This window comes from Camelus bactrianus, chromosome 21 (genome assembly GCF_048773025.1).
Source record: "Camelus bactrianus isolate YW-2024 breed Bactrian camel chromosome 21, ASM4877302v1, whole genome shotgun sequence".
Taxonomy (NCBI): domain Eukaryota; kingdom Metazoa; phylum Chordata; class Mammalia; order Artiodactyla; family Camelidae; genus Camelus; species Camelus bactrianus.
The window spans coordinates 4,296,398-4,313,933 of record NC_133559.1 but is presented as its reverse complement, the minus strand read 5'-3'; the positions used below and the strand labels follow the sequence as shown (position 1 = coordinate 4,313,933).

The window sequence follows — 17,536 nt, the reverse complement described above, 5'->3', positions numbered from 1 at the left end:
ATAACTGTTCAGGAAAGTCTACTTGTAACTTAAATATCCCAAGGAAAGAAATTCTGGACCCAGATGGTTGCACTGGAAAATTCTACAAAAAGTTAAAAGAAGAATGAATATCAATTCTACATAATCTCTTCTAGAAATCAGAAGAGTACGGAACACTTCTCAATTCATTCTATGAAGCATCTACTACCCTGACACCAGAACCAGGGGCAAAAATTTTCAAAAAGAAAGCTACAGCTATCTTACATAAATATAAAAATATTCTAATATCCTACACATTCCGCATGAACGTAGATGAAAAAAATCTTAACAAATATTAACAAATAGAATTCAGCAATATGTTCAGAGAACCAGGCACCATGATCAAGAGGGGTTTACACTAGAGCTACAAGACTGGTTCAATATTCAAAGAAAATCAAAGCGTTTCAATGCTCACAGCTATCATCATACTCAGTGGTGCAAACATGAAAACTTTTCCTCCAAGATTAGGAACAAGATGAGGATACCCACTCTCACCACTTTTATTCAACGTGTTATTGGAAGTCCTTGCCATAGCAATTAGACAAGGAAAAGAAATACAATCTTCCAAATTGGAAAGGAAAAAATAAAACTGTCATTGTTTGCAGACAAGATGATATTTTATATTTAAAAAACCCTAAAGACTCTATTAAAAAGCCGTTAGAACGAATCAATGAATTCAGTAAAGTTGCAACATACAATCACAACACAAATAATACAATACAATTTTAAAAATCTGTTGTGTTTCTATACACTAGCAGCAAAAAATCAGGAAGAGACATTGAGAAAATAATCTCATTTATAATTGTATCAAAAATACTAAAATACCCAGGAATAAATTTAACCAAAGAGGGGAAAGACCTGTGCACTGAAAACTATAAGACACTGATGAGAGAAACTGAAGAAAACAAATAAGTGAAAAGATATTCATGCTCATGGACTGGAAGAATTAATATTGTTAAAATATCAATATCATCCAAAGCAATCTACAAATTCAATGCAAACCCTTTAAAAATTCCAATGGCATGTTTTTGTTTTTGTTTTCTTTTTCTTTTTTTTCTTTTTCTTTTTTTTTACAGAAACAGAACAAACAAAACTAAAATTTGTATGGAACCACAAAAGCACCCAAATACCCAAAGCAATCTTAGAGTAGTAAGAACAAAGCTGGAGGCATCTTGCCCTCTGATTTCAAACCATGTTACAAAACTATGGTAATCAAAATGGTATGGTACTGGCATAAAAACAGAAATATAGATCAACGGAACAAAATAGAGAGCCCAGAAATAAACCCACAGATATATGGTCAATTAATTGATGACAAAACAGCCAAAAATATACAATGGAGAAAGGACAGTCTCCTCAATAAATGATGTTGGGAAAATTGAAAAGCCACATGCAAAAGAATGAAACTGGACCACTCTCTTAAATCACTCACGAAAATTAATTCAAAAGGAATTAAACACTTGAAAGGAAGACCTGAAACCATAAAATTCCTTAAAAGAAAACATAGATGGCAAGCTCCTTGACATCAGCCTTGGCAATAATTTTTTGAATTTGACACCAAAAGCGATGGCAACATAAGCAAAAATAAACAAGTGAAACTACAGCACACTAAAAAGCTTCTGCACAGCAAAGGAAACCATCGATAAAATCAAAAGATAACTTACCAAACAGAGAAAATATTTGAAAATCATGTATCGGATGAGATTAATATCCACAATATATAAACAGCTTATATAATTCAATAGCAAAAAAGAAATCCAAGTAATAATAGGCAGAGAATATGAATGGACATTTTTCCAGAGAAGACATATAGATGGCCAACAAGTGCATGAAACGGTGCTCAATATCACTAATCATCAGCGAAATGCAAATTAAAATCACAATCGGGTATTACCTCACACCTGTTAGAATGGCTGTTATCAAGAAGACAAGAAATAACGGCTTGCTTCCTGATAGGATGCACAAGTACTATGTGCTCGTCTTTCCAAAAATGTTTAGTTGGATCAGCACGTAGGACCCTGAGCAAGATGACTAGCCTGTCCTCTTCAGAAATTCAATGACATCAAAAGTGACAAAAACAAAGAAGTTGGGAGAGAGTTCCAGGTAATGAGGACTAAAGTACAACTCAGGAATTTTAATTGGAACATGGGGAAACATCAGTACCACAACACAAACACTTAATTCTTAATCTCTCTCCCATATGTATGTATAATATGGATGTGTATGTTAAAGGCATCTATATTTACATACCTACACATGTATATATGCATTATAGACATGATGTTTTTTAAACAATGGGGGAATTTACATATGGAGCTTATGTTAGATAATACTGTTGAATTAAGAGTACTGTCCTTAGATTCAACAATTGAATTGTATTCTGGTTATACAGGCTAATGCCCTTAATATCAGGAAATAGACGCTGAAGTGTTTAGGGCTGAAGTGGGCTTTTTGTCTTCATTTACTAAAGCAAAATGAATGGTGTGTGGGTGCCTGCAGACAGAGGAAAGGAGCAAATGTATGTTAATTGTTGAATTGAGATGAACAGAATCGAGGTGTTCATTGTGTAGTTCTTTCAAATTTTCTGTAGGTTTGAAAATTTTCAAATTAAATAATTGTCACGGGAAATTACTGTAAAACACAGGAAGCTGTGAAGAGCTGAGTCTTGCATCAAAAATTAGCTCTCAATGAATCTGTCCCTTGCAGAGGGGTGTGACCGTCCTCAATGCCACCCACCCATACAAGAAAGGGTGCATCACTAGTCTGCTGTACAAACCCACCTAGAGGTTCTGCCACCCAGGATTTGTCCTCCTTCCATGAAGCAGCCCTCTAACCTGGAACTCTGGTAAGTTGGAGGCTACTTTATATATTTCAAAGCTTCTGAATAAGATGTCCTGCTTTTATGTTTGATTGCAAAAGACAAATTAAGAGTAAAGAAATTTATTTTCAGGAAAAAACCCAGATGAGAGTGGAGTTATTTGGAAGCTACCAGTTCCATCTAGGTACATTCTCTCTCTCTGTGGGTCCTAAACAGAGACCCCCTAGGATGGAACTTCTGCGGGAGTGTACTGAAACCACACGACTGAACAGCAAACTCTCACGACCCTTCTCCGGCAGAGGTCCTATCACTGTGAACCGGGGGCCCCATCAGGTGCGTGTGCATGAGACCGCTGCTCTGCTTCTAGTTGCCCAACTGCGGGGGCAGAAATTTTTGCCTGAATATCTTGGTTCCCTGAGGGTGAGATGAAATGAATATTCTCTGGGTAATACCAGGCACTTGATAACATTTCATTTTGGAATGAAGTGATGCATTCAGACTATCACTCTGGGGTATAAAGGTAGGGGACACATCAATGTTTGATTTTCCTGCTTTACACTGAAGAAAGAAGTCTTTATAATTTTGATTTGTACAAAAAGACGATAGCCAACAGAATGTATATAAAATTAACTCTATTCTCAGAGACTTCTAAACCCTCGTCCTTCAAGGAAAAGAGACACGTGCTGAAGAGCTGGTGAATAGTCTGCAGTGACAGTACTCTGAGTTGTTCTTGACCCAAGTCCTCGCCGTCTTCCCCCAGCTGCTGCTGACTCCAGTTATCCACAGGCTGGGGGTGGGGAGGGAAAATGTTACGGCCTCTCCAGCTGATCTGTGAGTCTGGGTATCGATGTGCCCTTGGCAGTTGTCACATTAGCAGGCTGGAGGGATGATTTCTGCAAACTATTTATTTGGAGTAAAAATCTGGAGTGGCTCTGAAATCTTGCTCTTCTTTCATATTTAGAATTTTGCTTGTTTTGTTTTCATTTCGCTCATCAGCTGGGAAACTGTTTGTGACTATGCGTTATTGAAGTAAAGCATAATTCGAGCACTTTCATAATCTGAGCATTAGTTGTTACCTGAAACATAACACAAAAACTCAACTGAGGATCTTCTGTCAGGTTCTGCTGGTAGCTAACTGAGGCTGGAGTGAGAGCTGAGAGAGGAAAGAGGCCATGTGCTACCTGAATGCAGGTAACTGGATAAGCTAGGGGGTAAACTACAGTCTGGAAAGAGGAAGCTGTAGTAGCAGATTAGAGGGAAAGTCCTCTGAAATATGCCATCTGCCCTGCGGTGTGGAACAGAGGGCCCCACCACCGCATGATGCTGAGAGCCCTGCTCACAGCTGCCGCAGGGGGGTTAGCCAGATCCCCACCACCTCCCCCTCAGTATCACTTTACTCTCTATTCCACTCTTTTGGAGAAAAACAAAGGCCTTTCACATCTCCTGGGTGCCTAGCTTCAAACATGCACATTCAGAAACAGTCTGTTTCCTAGAACAGTTCCAGGAAAAAGAGGATATTTTGCATGGAAATCTGGCTCCCAAATCCATGTGCTAGTCCTTTTAAATAGGAGGGCAGCACCAAGGGAACAGCCCTAGAATGTGAAAACCAGCAGAATCTTCAGACATCATCTACGATATTGTGATTTATAATAAGAAATACATATTTGGTCTTCATCCCCATTTCTGGCACAGAGCTCCTAAAACCCCTGGAATTCCTAAGTGATGGAGGCATAAAATTCATTTGTTACGTTAATGAGGAAACTTTGGGAAAGCGCCTTATCTTGAGGGCTGATTGCCTGGAAGTTCAGCCTTGTGATTGGAGGGTTGGAACTTCCAGTCTCTGACCTCCTGGGAGGGTGAGGGCTGGCAGCTGAGTTCAATCACCAATGATAAATGATTTAATCAATCGTGCCCGTGTAAGGAAGTCTCCGTAAAAACCCAAAAGGTTTTTAAGGTTCTGAGAGCTTCTGGCTTCTGGGTTGCTGAATGCATGTTGGCGCTAGGAGAGCGGCTTTCTCTGAGGGGCCGTTAAAGCCCCACACCCTTTCCCCACGCCTTGCTTATGTATCTCTTCCATCTGCTGTTCCTGACTTATACCCTTTTATTTAAAAAAAAAAAAAAGGTAACCTGGTGAGTGAAATGTCTCTCTGAGTTCCGTGGGCTGTTCTAGCAAACTCATCAAAGCTGACAAGGGGGTGTGTTACCCTCTGATTTGGGGCCAGTCAGAAGTATGGGTAACAACCTGGGCTTTCCACTGGCATCTGAAAGGGTGTGGGAGAGCGGGCAACCTTGTAGAATTGAAGCGTGGCCCAGTGCTAAGCTCCCTCCACAGGGCCACCTCCTACACAAGGATATGGGAAGTTTAAAGGATGTTGACACAAGGAGGGAAAATACTGAAGGCCTCTGAGTAGGGCTAGTCTAGCTCTGGGAGAGGAGTGGCCACCTCTTTGGTATGAAGTTGTGGGTACTAGAAAGGTATTCCTCCCTGCTGAATACTTCTCCCACTTGATTTGTGACCGAACGTCTTTAAGAGGTGTCAAATACTCCCTCTGCTCCTCAGGGGGAAGGGGAAACAGGACTGAAGATGCCTTTGTAAAGGAACAGAATGAGGAACAAAACGCACGTACTTACGCCCGCCTGGGGCAAAAGGGTAAAACAGGACATGGTTTATACCGCTATAAGAACCTCAGCTAACAGTGATCAAATTAAGATAGCCTCTTTCTCTTGCCTAGAAGAGAATACACACCATATTGTCCTCTAGTGATCCAAACTTTTGTCCCCAAAGGAAAGTCAGTCAGTTAAGGGAAAGGAGACGAAAGTTGAGGTCTTAACCTGCACACACACACACACTTCGCACACACCAGTGAGTCGGCTAGCTCAGGGGCTCCTACACCTGGAGGAGCTTCACTGGCTAGATTGGGTGGTTTTTTTTGGAAAGTGGCATGTGAGTGGCCTTGCTGCTAGCTTCAGCCTCTCCTCCAGTTGCTGGTTGTTGGTTTAGATTCCATTACTGCACTGAGACTAAACCCACAAACAAAGAAAACCCACCAGCTTCGGTGTTGCACAAAGAATGGGAACCCTGGCCACTTACTCAAGGGTTGCCAAGATCAGAGCCTTGTCTTTAGGGAAACCGCTTGATGTTCCAGAGCTAACATGGAACCACACGGGGAGACAAGCCGCCTGACGGGAAATGGAGACTGGTGCTTGAACTCAGGAAGTGTGATCACTGGACTTCCAAATATGGTCAAGACTGCCGATATTGTGGACAGCTAGAAAAACCCAGGGGACAACATTCAGGAACCAGAATTAGCAAGGACATTTCAGGAAAGCTAAGATGCTTCATCTTAAAGAAGGAGGTTCATTAGACAGATTCTGTACATGTGCTGAAGGGGAGCAGAAAGCCTGCCACGATCCCTTCACTGTCTCCACGCTGGCTTGTCTCGGGTTCCTCGGCTTGCCTATGCCAATGGAGGCCAGATGGATGGCAATGCGGTGTGCGCCAGGAACGATGCAAGTTACTGACCCACCAGGGACCCGTACTTGATCCCAAAACTGTATGCAGCCTAATCACTTTTGCAAGGCGCGTTTTGGGGGCCTGCCTACAGAGATGATCTCAATCACCCGAGACAGAGGCGGTGAGCGTGGAGAAGCCGCCAGAGCTTCATTTCTCAGTCCTCTGGGTGTTGGAGCTTTCTTCTCTTTATACTGGGGGTACTCACCGGCCACATCCACGGCAGAGCTGGCTTCCTGCCCGTCACACGCAAAGGCGTTGGTGTTGGGAGGCTGGTGGGAGTCCTGGTAGCTGGAATGAGTCAGATACATTTCATCTAGTGAGTCCTCCTGGACTTCATTCTCTTCTTCCGCCTGGAGCCCCCTGCTGAAGCTGGGGTGGGGGTGGGTGGGCAGGAAAGACAGGAGATTAGACTAAGGCAACCTGGAACCACAGCCTCACAGCTGGTCCTGATCTGAAGCTCATGGCAGAGGCACCAGAAATCAGAGGGGCCATCTTATGTGAGAGGAAGCATGACAATCCCCTTCTGACTGGTGTCACAGTGAGGCTAGAGCTGGGGTGGGAGAGCGAGCAGCAGGTGTGCAGCGTAGTGATCTCCTAACACGAGGAACGACACAACTACTCTGCTAGAACACACTATGACAGGCAGGACGCGCAGAGACCTAAAATATTGGCTTTTAAATGCTCTGGACAAATTTTAGGGAATACTATATGAAGGGGTCCATTGAATACTGGCTCCCGAGGCAATGTAACCTCCTTAGGGCTCTTGCAGCTTTTAGACCTCTTTTTTCCCCTAAATATTTGATATGGTTGATTTTATTTTTCAAGATAGATTTCTGGTGATGAAACACCTGCAAACACACCTCAGGACAACTGTGCAGAAAGCAGAGAGGCGTCTCATTTTGGCTTTTAACCACATGGGTTTTTAGGAAACAGGAACCAGGGATCTCTGGCTGGCATGCCTTTAGGTCAGACTGATTCTAGTCAACTAGACTTGAGGAATTACTAGGGAATGGTAGCCAACGCAAGAACTGCAAAGAGAACCAATAACACTGTTTAAAATGACACATCATTGGATGATGAATAAATGCAGTGGGTACAGTCAGCAGTTTCTGGTTTCTCCTGGATCAGCGACCTCTGGCCTCTTGGTCTCTTGCTTCTGGAATCCTCTCCAGATTTCACCATTCCATCATCAGCCCTTTCATCATTCAGAGTTACCTGGGTGCCAGTGGCTCCTGTCCATCTTCACCTTCCCTATCCTGATGATCTTCTGTGAACCAAAAATACGAAGAGCTAGCAGGAAATTAAGCAGGTCCCGCTTCACACATCACAAGTACAAGGGCCTATGTGACCAGGGACGCAATACTCTACATATTTGTTCAGACGCTCTGGGAGAATGATTCCAGGAGGCGCGGGTGTGTCTTTAGAGGAGCAGCCTGGCAGGCTTTTCTGAGCAACACTGGGCGGTATGTCGCTGGCATGATGAATCATCACCATGAGGTCTGCTCCTAAGTCAAGGCAAAGGGTTTAAAATGTTTGGTCCCCAGCCTGCAGGGTACTGGCACACTGCCTTCTGTACTTCCTCAGCTGTAACCTTCATTTTGCCACAAGGCTGGCTGCTAGACCATGGATGTGTGTCCCATTACTGTTCTCACGTGGAGCCTGCAGCAGCATCTGAGCTGTAAGACCTTCAGGAGAAGCCACCTCTTTCTGACCAAATGACCGGACAGAGGGCCCTCTGTATGCCAATGAGTGTAAAGAGAATCTTCCCTTCCTTTCCATTTCTTCTTTTTCTCTTTTTCCTCCTGACCCGGCCCAGAGACCAGCCCAGTTGCAGAACTGCATTGTCACGGCAGCTGAGCAGGGCCGTAAAGCACAAATGAGAATCTAGCCCTCTAGTCAAACAGGGACCTCTTGTCTGAAGAGTGTGAAGAGTGTCCCCCCCTTCTTTTTCGTTCTCAATTTTCTTGCCTCCTTGCTCTAACAGTAGCCCCAGTCATGTGGAACTGCAGCACAGTGTGATAGGACAAGTGACTGAAAGAACCCAATCTCTCTGTAGACGGACTTGGAAAAGGGACCCTTGGGAACTGGGACGTATGAAAGAAATGCTAGAGAGGGGAGAGGCTGGAACACTGTCCATAAACTGACAGAAATCCCCGGGCTCATCCCCAAAATGAACACGTGTGGAACAGACCCAAAGAATCATGGCAAAGGGTTACAGAAATGAATGACCATAAAACCAGCAGCTAGTTCAGACTAAACCTGAGTGACTTATTTGCTCGACTGACTTAAACAATACATCAAGTACACTGAACACTAAACTGACATTGGAGCTACTGCCCATAGTACTCGCAAGTCTGAGCCTAGCAGGGGTTGATTGCCTGCTAAGAAATTCTTTTCAGAGGACTTTAACAGGACCCAGGGTCTCACAACATAATATTCAAAATGTCCAGAGTACAATCTGAAAGTATTCAACATAATAAAAACTTAACAATTATCTCAACAGATGAATAAAAAGCATTTCACAAAGCTCAACATCTATTCAAAATAAAACTCTTGGCAAATAAAGAACAAAAATGAACTTCTTCACATAAATTGGAAACTTCAGTTAGTTAGACCATGCCTGCGCATGTTTCGTTAGGAGACGTAATTCCTTCTCTGTTGTCAGCAGTCAACATCATAAGACAAAAAACAGAAGCTTTGTTTGTTCACTCAAATATGAATAAATAAAACAAGCAAAAGCTGCCTCAACCTGATGAAAGTCACCATGATCATTAATTGGAAAACTCAATATTATTAAAATGGTCAATTCTCCTCAAACTCTTCGTAGATTCAAAGCAATGCCACTCAAAATCCTAGCAGGACTTTTAATAGCTAATGACAAGCTGATTGTAAAACTTATATGGAAAGGCAAAGGATCTTGTTTCAGGCAAAGAGTTTTTAGATATAACTGCAAAACCATGATGCATAAGTTGGACTTTATCAATACCAGGAAATTCTTCTCCCTGAAAGACAGTTAAGAGAATGAAAAGGTAAGCCGCAGACTGGGAGACAATACTGGCAAATCAAATATGTGATACAGGACTTGTACCCGGAAATATAAAGAACTCTCAAGACTCAATGATAAGGAAAGAGCAACTCAACTGTCAAATGCACATCGTAGTTGAACACTCACTTTACCGAAGATACATGGATGGTCAATAGGCATATGAAAAGACCCTCAGAATCATCAGTCATTAGGAAATGCAAATTAAAACCACAGTGATAGGCCACCACACACCTACTAAAATTGCCAAAATGACAAAAAGCAAAAGAACAACCACCTGAAAATATCAGGATCTGGTACTGGGGAAGAGTTGGAACTCTACTCATTGCTGGGGGGCATGCGGAATGGTAGAGCCACACTGGAAAACGGTTTGGCAGTTTTGTATAAATTAAACGTACACTGACCCAGTGTACCCAGCAACCCCATGCCTGGGTGTTTAGCCAAGTGAAGTGAAAACATTTTTCACACAAAAATCTGTGTATGACTCTTAGCAGCGATTATTCGTAAGTGCCCCAGACTGAAAACAATCCAAATGGCCTCCGGTGGATGAAAGGGTAAACAAAAAGTGATACGTCTCTATAATGGAATAGAAGTCAGCACGAAAGCGGGAAATCTATGGGGACAAAAACCAAACACAGCGGTTGCCAGCGCCTGGCGTTGGGGAAAAACGGTTGACTACAGAGAGGCAGAAGGGAATTTTAGGAGGGATGGAACTGTTATATACCTTGATTGTGGGAGTGCTTATAACACTGTATATAACACTTATGTACACATTTTTATTGTGTATCAATACAATATGGGTCATTTTATTGTATATCAAAGTCCTTAAAAATGATTGGATGGCTGCTGCCTCCTGCTCCAAAAGCCTGTGATGAAGGAGGCAGTTGTCATAATGTGGCCTCCAGACCCGTGTAGTCTCCACTGTACTCACCCCCAGCCAGCCCTGTGTTGCCATGGTCCCCAGAGTGTGAGGTGTACCAGCAGGTGTAGTGTAAGCACCTGACAGTCCCTTTTTAAAAAAAAAAACGTAACCCAAGTGCCTGATATTAAGCTATTGATTCCCAAGGCATCCACTTCAAAGACGAGGATCTCAAATAACACACTGGCAACTACGTGACTAGACAGAGTCAGGTTGCCTCATCCTTGAAGTTTTTTGCTTTAGAAATTCCTGGTTGATTTAGATAACTGATGCTTGACCACTTCCTGCACTGTTTAAAAACTGACGTTTTTTCCTTCTTGCACTTTAATTCCCCTCTTCTGTTTTAAATTCAGCAGTAAAGAGTGAACCCACGGAACCCTAGGTGCCCCATCACAGAACCACAGGACTCTGCTCTCTCTCTCCCTGTGACCTCGCTGTGTGGCCCTGGGTGTGTGTGCGCCGCGTAGCCCTCAGGACTTGGGATTAATACACCTTGTGTTTTTCGAAATGTCCTGATGGTTGTTGCTGAGGTGTATCGTGCAATCCTAATAAGAAGCACAAGGGTCTGTCCAGCCACAACATTGGCTCCAGAAGGGGAAATGTCTGCGGGGGCTCGCCTCCAGCCCAGGAGAATACTCTCAGGTATGTCTAGACAGTAGCATCACCATCCTTTGGCTGAGACCGACACGAAACAGCAGGGCATCCGGATAAAGTCACTGGAGGGTCGTGGAGGCAGGGGGTCTCGTGTGAGGCTAGGACCTTGGCAGGAGCTAAGGGTCTTCAGGCCCTGTAGCCGACTTACCGGTGGTGAGTTGGCTGGCAAGTCTCTCTGCCAGCTGGCTTCCTTGGGTCAGTAGCTCACAGAATCTCTGCCTCTGGTAGTAGGCGATGTCAGTGCTCCTGAGGAGACTCTCAAAAGACTTGACTGTGTTCCTTGCATGCTGGGTGAAAAGGTAACAGGCACCTTTTCCTTCCTGTATCTTCTGTCGTAAGTGGGTCAGTTCTTGGGCTTGAGCCTGAATTAGGGGGTCATATTTCCTAAGGTGGGAAGGGAAAGTAAAATTTAAAAATGAATGTAGTGAGTGATAAATTATGGGAGATTTAGCAGAGATACTTCTTAGATTGCCCCTAAGGAATTCCTCATGCTGAATTCTTTATATATATACACACAGACACACAGACACACACACACATATATATACATATACATACATATATTCGTTTTCATAATTTTTTCACCAAAGATTATTATAAGATATTGACTATAGTTCCCTGTGCTATATAGAAGAAATTTGGTTTTTCTCTACTTTTATATACACCTCATGCTGAGTTCTTGTACAAGTTGTGTGACTTGCCTGTGGCAGAGGGAATGAGGAAATAGCACTGGGTTTGTTTCTTTTTCTTTTTTTTTTTTAATTACCTTTCTTTTAAAAAGAAATTCCTTCAGCTCCTCACTTCAGCCCCCATCCATTTCAATAAAATATACATCATCAAGCATTATGCAGAACGTAGGGGGTGGAAAGCCAGATACAGAAGTGCTAGACTGGCATTAATTGAAAGGATGAAAAGCAAAACCAATAACAGGGTCAAGATTTCCCACACCTTCCCAGTCTCCTTACCCAAGCCTTGCAGCTGATCTCATCTTCTCTGCCAGCTCCCCCTCCTCAAATGGCACTCCCTCCTCCAGCACAAATTCAATAAGTTCTTTGTACTCTTCACAGTCTGAGAAAACAGAGACGCTGCCTCAGGGGAAAGCTGGGCATGCTGCTGTGGTCACTGCCTTCAAGGGAGGAGGCAGGATCCATCCCAGGGGCAGATGTAACCATGGTACCAGGCCCTACGCTGGGATTTCCACACCTTATTCCTCAGCCTCCCAACTACGTGGCATTTGATTACTCCCCACTGTAGAGATGAGGAAAGAGAAGCTCATAGACGGGCAGATTAACTTGCTCAAGATGATTCAGCTGGAATGAGGCAATGTCTGGATCCACACACCCTGAGTTCTGACTCCAAATCTGAGCCACTTTCGCAGCCTCTTAAGTGAAACACTCATCTGGGCATGAAGTAGGACTCTCTGTGTGTTTGGGAAAGCTCCAAGGACTGTAGGGCTGACGGTCTCCCACAATGAGGGTTTCAACGATCCCTCCGTATTTCAAAGATGTAAAAGTTTATCTGGATAAAATCGTGTAAAAAGGTATCTGAAGATGAAAATGTCTGAAAGACAGATGTTCAAATGCTAACAGGTGTGTTAGGTTGGAGGGAGAACTAATGTCTGCCAAGGCACTGTTCTAGCAGATTTTTAAGAATTATCATCACGCAATCATCACCACTACCTGAAGAGGTAGCCACTATTCTTATTACCATTACAGATGCGGAAACAGAGGCATGGAGAAGGTGAGCAACTTGGATTTGAACCCAGGAAGCCTGGCTCTTAATCACAGCACTGTAGTAGTACCCTGACAGGAAGATAGTGGGTGATATCTTTCTTCTTCTCTAGCTTCAAAAAAAGTTGTATTATGATTATAATAAATTAAGTTCAAAAAAAAAAATACAAAAAAAACAAAAAAAACAAAAACCCTTATATTCGCACACCCCAAAGCTGGTCTTTTCACGTCATTGATAAATAGGCTTTAATTTTTACTTTTTTGTCCACGTCAGTAAGTTGGATAGCAAATTTTATCCCTCACTGATTTACGAAAAAATGATTGTAGAAATTTGAAAGCCAACTCAAATTCAATAATCAGTAAGAATCCTCCCGTTTTTTCCCTGTCCCCTCAGGCACTTGCTCCCATGGTCCTTCAGCCACTATGGCTCCACCCTCCCTTCGATGGTGAACAGGTTTGAAATGGTCCAGTGGATTTCCAGATGTGAAAGCTGATGGTGGAGAGGGAAGGGCCATCCCCTGCCCTGCCCTGCCCTGCCTGCTACGAGGCCTGGAGGTCTCCTCCACTTGGCTTCAGTCTCATTTTGCCATTTGTCTCAAAGCCCAGATCCTGGATTTGCTTGCTCTCTGTGAACTTCACATTCAGAGAGAGGTAGCAAAGGTGCTGTAGAGTCTCTGGTTTTCCTGGAAATACCCTCCATCTCACCAGAGGCTGAGGAATGGCTTCTCAGACTTTATGTGCGAAAAGAATCTTGCCCCAGGCATCAGGACTTCCCTCTGTGTCTGCCAGTCACACTCTCACCTCCAGACATCTGTGGCTCAGCTGGGAACAGACAGATTTAAGCTCTTTTAAGGTAGGGTGTCCTATCACTTCTTTCTCCCCAGGGCAGCCGGCACAGTGCTCTGCAAGTGGCTGCTCAGTCAAAGACTGAATTTAATCCTGAGATATTTAAGCCTACAACGAGATTATAGGTTTGTAGAATCTGCCACATGTTCCTGGGAGAGAAAAGAAAGTTGAGTGCCTGAACCAAGATCTTAGCTCAATTCCTCCCATACTCTCACTGCAAACTTTACTCCTTTGTGACTCAGTGTTTCCATCCTCTGCAAACTGAAGGTAAAATACCCATTTCTACCTTTCTAGGAGTACAATCAGGTTTGTTTTGATGGAAGAGAGAGAAGAATGAAGTCTGGAGGGTATTTCATTTCTTGTAGGGAAGATGGGCAATCATTTATCACTTTGGTGACTATGACCCCATAAGGCTTACTGTATTTCTGCAGCTGGTTGGCCAGGGAGTAAACAGTAGCTTTGGATGTGAGGAATTTCTCTGTGAGGTCTCGAAAGTCCTGTTTGACTTTTTCCAGCTGGGAGCGCAAGTTCTGGTTGATTTCCAGGATGCTCATTTCTGTCCTTGAGCCAGAGAAAGAGGTGAGAGATACTGCCATGCTGAAGCTTGTGGTGGAAGAAACAGAGCCAGACCCTGCAGAGAAGAAACCCAAACAAATAATAAATTCAAAACAAGTGAATGGATTATGGTGATGGTTGCACTGCCTGGTAAACTACTAAAAATCATTGAAGTGTACAAGTGGGTTAGTTTTATAGTATGTAAATTATACTTCAATAAAGTTTCTTTAAGTGAAAAGAAAAGTATTTAAACATATCTAAAGAATGCAGATGTAATTCATTACTTACTTTTGGGCCAGACTTCGTCAGCATTCCACCGCTCTGAGGGGCTTTCACCACGGAGGTAAGGCACAAGACGCCAGAGCTCCGAGGTCAGGCTATGCTGAGCGCGCCAGAGAGAGGACCCAGCCGGCCAGGTAACCATGCGGAGGCCCAGAACAGAATTGGAAGGTGGAGCGTGTCGTGGAATCTTGGGGGCCCCTGTCTTCCAGCTGCCTAGGCCACGCCGATACACAAGGCCGCCTGGGCTGTTCTGAAGGTCGCCACTGATGGGGACACCCCCTCCGCAGCCAGTCTCAGTCTGTCTGTATCCACGTGCTGATACCACAGACCTATCTCTTCCTAAAACGTAAAAAACTATTTGTTATTGTTTATTCTTGCAAGCATATAAATCATCAAGGAATTGATATTTCTCAAATTCTTTCATTGTCTTAAACACTGTCATAAAGTCACTTTTCCTCATGGAAAATTTAAGACTTTTAGATACTCTTGGAGTTTTTGGTTTGCTAGTTTTTTTTCCACCCCGTTTTACTATTTTGAGGAAAATATCCCAAATGTAATACTGTGTTCCATGTATGAATAATTAATTTATAAGGGTTACTGGCAAGACTGTGTCTTAATTAACTTCTTACTGCAGACTGACGTTATGATGGCTTCTTTTTCCTCAACGGGAAAGCAACTAGGCTTTTCGTTAAACTTGAAGTCGGCTTTGACATTCCCTACCTCCCAGCCCCACCCTCCTCCTCTATGTGTGGGTTCCTTTGTGTTTTAATCTGTATATGCATATTCCACGCTTATCCCTTATGGATGTCATTCTAGTGCGAAAGGCTTTCTTCCCCACTTGTCAAAGTCATTGAAGTAGATTTTATATGTTTCTTTGAACACTTGTAGTGGCCACATAATTTGGGGTGCTTTGTAAACTAGTGCTATTCTTTATGTCCAGAGCAGTTTTTATAGAACACTGAGCGATGGCTTGTGTTGACCCAAACTTATTGACCTGTTCTTGTTTTCTCAGAGTGTGGTAAACATCCAGATCTTGGGTCTATGGTAGTTAGTGGTGACCCACAGTATTCCTGTGCAGTGGGATTTAGTGGCATAGAAGCTGAGGTTTTAAAGAGAGGCATAGGCAGGCAGGAGAAATAATCCCCTGACCTCTCCTAACTTCCTACCTATCAATTTCTTCCTGGTTTTGTGAGCCAAGACGAGGGAAATTCCCTGAAATATCTCTCTCTTCCCTTCAGCTGCCTAGCTTTTCCAAGCTAGTGGACTCCACATATATGACCACGGCCACCTCCATATGTGCCACTGAACATTCATGACAAAGTGAGGGTGGAGGACAAACTACCTACACTACTTGCCAACCTGCTTCTAGACTATAGTTCTGGTCTGTGAGATGTCCCAAACTGTATGCAATTCAAGTCCTTCGAAATGTTTTGGGGCATATTATACGGCTTAGTGTACGGTCTATCCTGGAGAAAGTTGGGGAAGAGGGTGAACAATCTTGAGAGAAAGAGATCATGAAACCGGCCACCATTTTTCACACAATAGGTTCCTCCTCCAGTCACAGTAGTCTAGGACTACAAAGGAATAGAAGCAGAAGGGGAAAAAAGGATCCCGCAGAGACTGACTCACAGGGGATTGAGCTATTGAGGTTGTCAGATAGGAGCTTAATGTGGTATGTTTTAGCCGTTCAGAAAATAGATGACATGATAAATCTTTTCCAGCAGAGAAAGAGAATCTATTTTGAAAAAGCAAATGGAAGTTCTGGGAGCTGGGGAGTTAGCAGGGCGACCCCTGAGCCCGGGCGCTTAGTTGTGGAAGGAGAGACCCTGCGTTGGATGCGGGAACCCGAAACCAAACTGTCCTGGCTGCGGCGGGGTGGGGCAGGGGGGAGGTGCGGAGCCCCAAGCCAGGGCCTCTGTGGGACTGCAGTCTTCTTGCTGGAGGTATTGCTGGCGCTTCGAGCGTTTTACTCTCAGTTTAAAGGGTTGGTGGGCAGGATAGGGTTTTCCTGGACGTACTGTGAAGCGCCAGCACCAGTTCGGTTTCCGTAGTGTAGTGGTTATCACGTTCGCCTCACACGCGAAAGGTCCCCGGTTCGAAACCGGGCGGAAACACGTCAGCTTTCTTTTTCCGCCCCTCCGATATTTACATTCCCATTGGAAAAACTAAAAGGAGGCAAGGAGGGGTGGGACGTGCTGGCGTGCACAGCTGTGCTCTCTTTCCCCAGGATACATGGGAGGAGTTCCCTTGCTACCGGGAAGCCTACTCCGCACTAGGAACCGGGCCTCCTTTCTCCGCTCTCGGTCACTTTGGACACCGCTTAGCTCAAGGAGGGCACAGGACAAGGCCCCCTTCAAGTTACCTTTACATCCGGAAATCCCCTCACTTTCTCATTTAGAGACTTTTCCCCTCTACACGCTGACACCTATTAAGTCTCGGAAAACCACGAAGTTCACCCCTGTGAAGCACACTTGGCTTTCCCGCACCTCAGCACACCTGCGGAACACGTTGATTTGCCTGACAGAACAAAAGAGAAGTAACCCTGCACCGAGGGTTCGAGTCAAAGACGCGTAGTTGAGAATTTCAGGCTCCACGAATTGAGCTGGTCGGGGAGGAAAAGGAGCCAGTACCCCTGCCGTCATCGGGAGCGCCCCTGGACTGAGGACAGAGGTCAGCAAGGAGACCCATCCGCTCATCTCCCGCTGAGAGCCAGGTCTGCGCCTGACTTAAAAGGAAACCGAGGTTCAGAAAGAGAGAATGACCTCGGCTCTGCCGCGGACAGAGACGTAGCTGGACTAGGAGGCAACCCAGCCGGTTACCACGTGCGGCCTGGCCTGGCCTGGCCTCGGAGCAGAGAGCGTCGCCCACAGCGGGAGAGGGGAAGGGTGACGAGCAGCGGGCCAAGGGCCGGGAGCCTTGCACAGCTGCATTCAGCCCAGAGGGGCTGGGAATGGCCTCTTTTTCTGCTCTGTCCTTAGAAACCCAACATTTATTGTCACGAGTTTCGACTAGACATGGCAAATTCGAGCGGGATGGTGAGTGGGCTTTGTTTCCTATGACTCCCTGGTGGTCTCTTGGTTAGGATTTGAAGCCTCCGCAGCCCGGGTTCGATTCCCGGCCAGAGAAATTTCTTTTCTCACCGTCTTGGCTCCCAGGA

At 44.4% G+C, this 17,536-nt stretch overlaps 1 protein-coding gene and 1 non-coding gene across 2 annotated transcripts; one reads left to right on the top strand and one right to left on the bottom strand.

Moving 5' to 3' along the window:
- Positions 1-3,901: 3,901 nt before the first annotated feature.
- Positions 3,902-14,138, bottom strand: LOC141574408 (NBPF family member NBPF6-like protein). The gene is made up of 6 exons (XM_074349968.1): positions 13,961-14,138; positions 11,932-12,034; positions 11,115-11,350; positions 7,566-7,617; positions 6,556-6,719; positions 3,902-3,912 (listed from the first exon to the last, which is right to left on the bottom strand). The coding sequence occupies exons 1-6, from the start codon at positions 14,136-14,138 to the stop codon at positions 3,902-3,904; spliced, it is 744 nt and encodes a 247-aa protein (XP_074206069.1).
- Positions 14,139-16,420: 2,282 nt separating this feature from the next.
- Positions 16,421-16,493, top strand: TRNAV-CAC (transfer RNA valine (anticodon CAC)). The gene has a single exon. It is a non-coding gene; the product is annotated as a tRNA-Val (tRNA).
- Positions 16,494-17,536: the final 1,043 nt, after the last annotated feature.

Excerpts from the sequence above, each read along its gene's own strand:
- LOC141574408 (XM_074349968.1), bottom strand. The coding sequence starts at position 14,138 with ATGGCAGTATCTCTCACCTCTTTCTCTGGCTCAAGGACAGAAATGAGC. Across the intron at positions 11,351-11,931 it reads AGATCAGCTGCAAGGCTTGG|GAAATATGACCCCCTAATTC; the intron begins GTAAGGAGACTG and ends TTCCCACCTTAG. Across the intron at positions 6,720-7,565 it reads CAGGAGCCACTGGCACCCAG|CTTCAGCAGGGGGCTCCAGG; the intron begins GTAACTCTGAAT and ends CCCCCACCCCAG.